This window comes from Gavialis gangeticus, unplaced genomic scaffold (assembly GCF_001723915.1).
Source record: "Gavialis gangeticus isolate Ggan-Ray unplaced genomic scaffold, GavGan_comp1, whole genome shotgun sequence".
NCBI classification, from domain to species: domain Eukaryota; kingdom Metazoa; phylum Chordata; order Crocodylia; family Gavialidae; genus Gavialis; species Gavialis gangeticus.
The window spans coordinates 14,357,682-14,360,943 of NW_017729004.1; the positions used below are offsets into that span (position 1 = coordinate 14,357,682).

A 3,262-nucleotide genomic window follows, 5' to 3' on the forward strand; every position below is an offset into this window, starting at 1 on the left:
CTGCCCACGCTGTCCTGCTCCCAGGTGCTACCCCGGCTCCCTGGGCCCCCCCAACCCCACCTGGGACCCCTGGACCAAATCCCCAGAGGCAGGCAGACATCCCTCCCACGCCATCCCTCCCCATGCCTCCAGCCGCCCCGGGTGTCCCCTCCACAAGGAAATCCCCCCCAGCTTCTTGCCGTCTTTGCCCCCTCCCCAGGCCTGTATTGAGGAAATCCCCCCCCCACCCGGGCTCTTCATCCACTGCCCCCATCACCCATGGGCAGGGGCATCTCCTTTTCCCCAGAGAGAGAAAGTTGCCACCTCTGCCCTTCTGTGTTTCTTACCTCCTGTTAACCCGCCCATGATGAAGGGCAGAGGCTCTGCTCCCCACAAGCTGAGGGTCTCCCACCGCTGGCGCCAGATCACACCCGAACAGGCCCCCCAGGCTTGTCTTCAGGGTTGGTGGGGAGCCCTGAGAAGTCCCCGTGGCCTCAGCAGTCAAGTTTGGTCCCTTTTTTTAAAGCCAGGCTTCCTCCCAGCACAAAGGGACAGCCGCCTGCTTCACATGGTTGCGGGGAAAGTCTTGGGGGCACAAACTCTGGAGGAAACAATCCAGAGTAACCGGAGCAAGCTCACTGTCAGGCAGACACATTTCCTTCCCTGAGAAGGGACCGGGAAAGAGCTCGCTGAGGGGCTTAGATCAGCTCCAAGGAAGGCTGGGAGGGGGGAACTGCAGGGCTGCCGGAGCCAGATGGCTTCTGGCCAGCAATCCCTGAAATCCTCCCCTCGAAGTGTTGTGCGTCTTGAGGGGGGTGCTTGTGAGGCTGATCTTTAGGCTGGGCTTAGGGAAAGGCCCTGGGGCAGCTGCTGCAGGGCAGGGACCCGCACTGCCAGGGGCAGGGGCTGGACAGTCCTCATGCTCAGCAAGCCGCCTTTTGTCCCTGCTCTTGCTCCTTCAGCTGCGCCTGCCTGAAGAGCTTCATCTAACCCTCACGCTAAGATCCCCGCAGGAATCCCAACCCCAGTCTTTCTCTCTCGCTTAATTCCCTCCCCGAGCTTTGCACTGTTTCTCATTAATGCGGTGGTTCAGAGCTGGGTCTGTCAGTCAGCCGTGCAGGGGAGCACATCGCCACCCCTCCGCCTTCTGCGAGGTCCTAGAGAAAGCTGCTTTCCTCACCGAGTGCCTGGCTTTCCTTCCACCCTCACATGAGAAAGGTTTTACTGGCACTTTTTAAGCTGCCCCAAACTCCAGCGGCCTTGCAGAGCATCTTTTTTTTTGTATTACAACGAGAGCTGCACTGTGCAGGGCCTGTAGTAAAAGGCAGGCTTAGCCCCACAGAGTTTGCGGTGTAACATGCACAGAGAAACGGAGCTACAAGGGACTTGAAATGACGTTGGGGGTTTTAAAAAAAAAAAATCACAGAGCACGTTAGCAACAGATTCAGGAATAAAACCCAGGTTTGCTGAGCACCAACTCAAGGCTCCATCATCTGAACAACCCTTACTCTCACATAACAGTCAGCTGAGACGTAGAGCTGATTTGCCATTTAAATTCATTCCAGAATCCTGTAGCCCAGGTGAGAGAATAAAACTGATTTCCAATGGCTCCCACTGTTACCTACAAAGTCGTTTTCTTGTGCAAGGTGAAATTACCAGGGTAGGCCCTAATTTATTGTTGTAATTAGATTTAAAAACAAATAAATCACTAGACATGTTACAGAGACTTAAGATGACAAGGTCCCTGCCTTGGTTACTATCTGTATCATTTATTACATCATGCAGACTGGAAGGAAATACATATATTAATCAGATACGTCACCAGGAATTGCATTCTGGGCAGCACGTTCTGGCGGACATAAGGCAGCACTTATACATCGTACCCATGAAAAAGTGTACAGTTCTGCTTCTGTTCTCCGCTACATCAGTGCAAAACTGGAGCAACTCAATGAAGTTAAAGGAATTGCAACAAAGGAAATTTGATGCAATAAGCATCGAATCAACCTCAATAATTTATCTATGACAGGTGTCTCTTCTCTGAAAATACACATTTCAATACTAAGATGAGAACCCAAGTTTTCAAAAATGACCCATGATTTTTTTTCCCCTCAGCAACTGAGTATTGAGCACCTTCCCCCTTGAAAGTCAGACCCTGTAATGATTCTTCATCTGAGCATCCAAAATTCAAGGCCTTTCCTGAAATTGGTAGCTCCTTTTGAAAAGTCAGGCTTGAGAATTTGTTTCATGGTTATAATTGCAGTGTCCCACTCAGCTTCTCTCACAAACCACCGCATGTGGCTGTTGTGCTAGGAACCATGCACAAAGCAAATACCTAAGTATGGTTTTATTCTACTGTTGTAGTATGGCTCCAAGCAGGGGTGACTCCAGGGGAGTGCAGTGCTGCAGTTGCACCCTCCCTTTGTTTCCGGCTTCACCCAGACTTTAAAACCAATTGCCTGGGACAGGGAAGGGCATTTCTATTCAGGCAACCCTGAGGGAGTCAATTGACCTAATGGCTCACTAGAATGCCTGATCCCTGCTAATCTCTCTTCACTCCATAGGTGTTCATGAATTGTTTTAATTGTTCAGAAGTACCATTAATCAAGCTATCCTTTCTTCTGCAGTTTTGCTATCTCTTAGCCATTCCATTAGCTCTCTTGTCAGTCACAGCCCTGGAAAATGTTTTAGGCTCTAGAAACCTTATCTCAGGTGTGATAATATTAACTTAGGTGAATATTAACTCAGGTGTAGAAATGATTGACAGTGAAATGTTGGGTGCATTGTTAAGATGCTCAGAAACACTAGATTTTGTTTTACAAATCTGAATAAGAGATGCACTTTTAAATATAATAATTACAGGACTAATAAAACAATGTCTCTTGACTATCTTTTGCCTAGTTTCTGGAGGTTTTAAAACTTTATATATAACCTAGCAAATTAGTGTGCATTCATGAAGTTATATTTGTATTTGCTTTGATATGAAACTGAATAATGTAGCGCTAGGCCCCTACCATATTAGGTCAAGTTTCTAGTTTATCTTTAATTGGAGAAAAACGTGTTGTGTTACATGCGATGATGCACCACACCACCCATGCATTTAAGGATCAATTCAAGAGAAATAAACACTTCCTAAGGTTCCAAATACGTACACACATTTTAATTACATAAAGAATAAATTGCCACCTTAGGATGGGCCAAAAGGGATTCTTCTGTCCTTTCTCAGGTGACCACGCTTTGGTAGACTGGGCCTTTGGCCGTAGATATTGTTCTGTCACATGCTATT

At 47.8% G+C, this 3,262-nt stretch overlaps 1 protein-coding gene across 3 annotated transcripts in view; it reads right to left on the reverse strand.

Moving 5' to 3' along the window:
* WDR86 (WD repeat domain 86) overlaps positions 1-1,042 on the reverse strand; it is a 44,474-nt gene extending 43,432 nt beyond the window's left edge. The window contains exon 1 of one of the 3 annotated variants that reach the window (XM_019508117.1): positions 327-1,040. Coding sequence is in view for 1 of the 3 variants with exons in the window: in XM_019508118.1 (XP_019363663.1) it covers positions 327-345 (19 nt within the window). In the remaining 2 variants the exon portion in view is untranslated. Of the gene's footprint in view, positions 1-326 lie in introns of all 3 variants that reach the window. The other 2 variants (XM_019508118.1, XM_019508120.1) reach the window with 2 other exon arrangements.
* Positions 1,043-3,262: the final 2,220 nt, after the last annotated feature.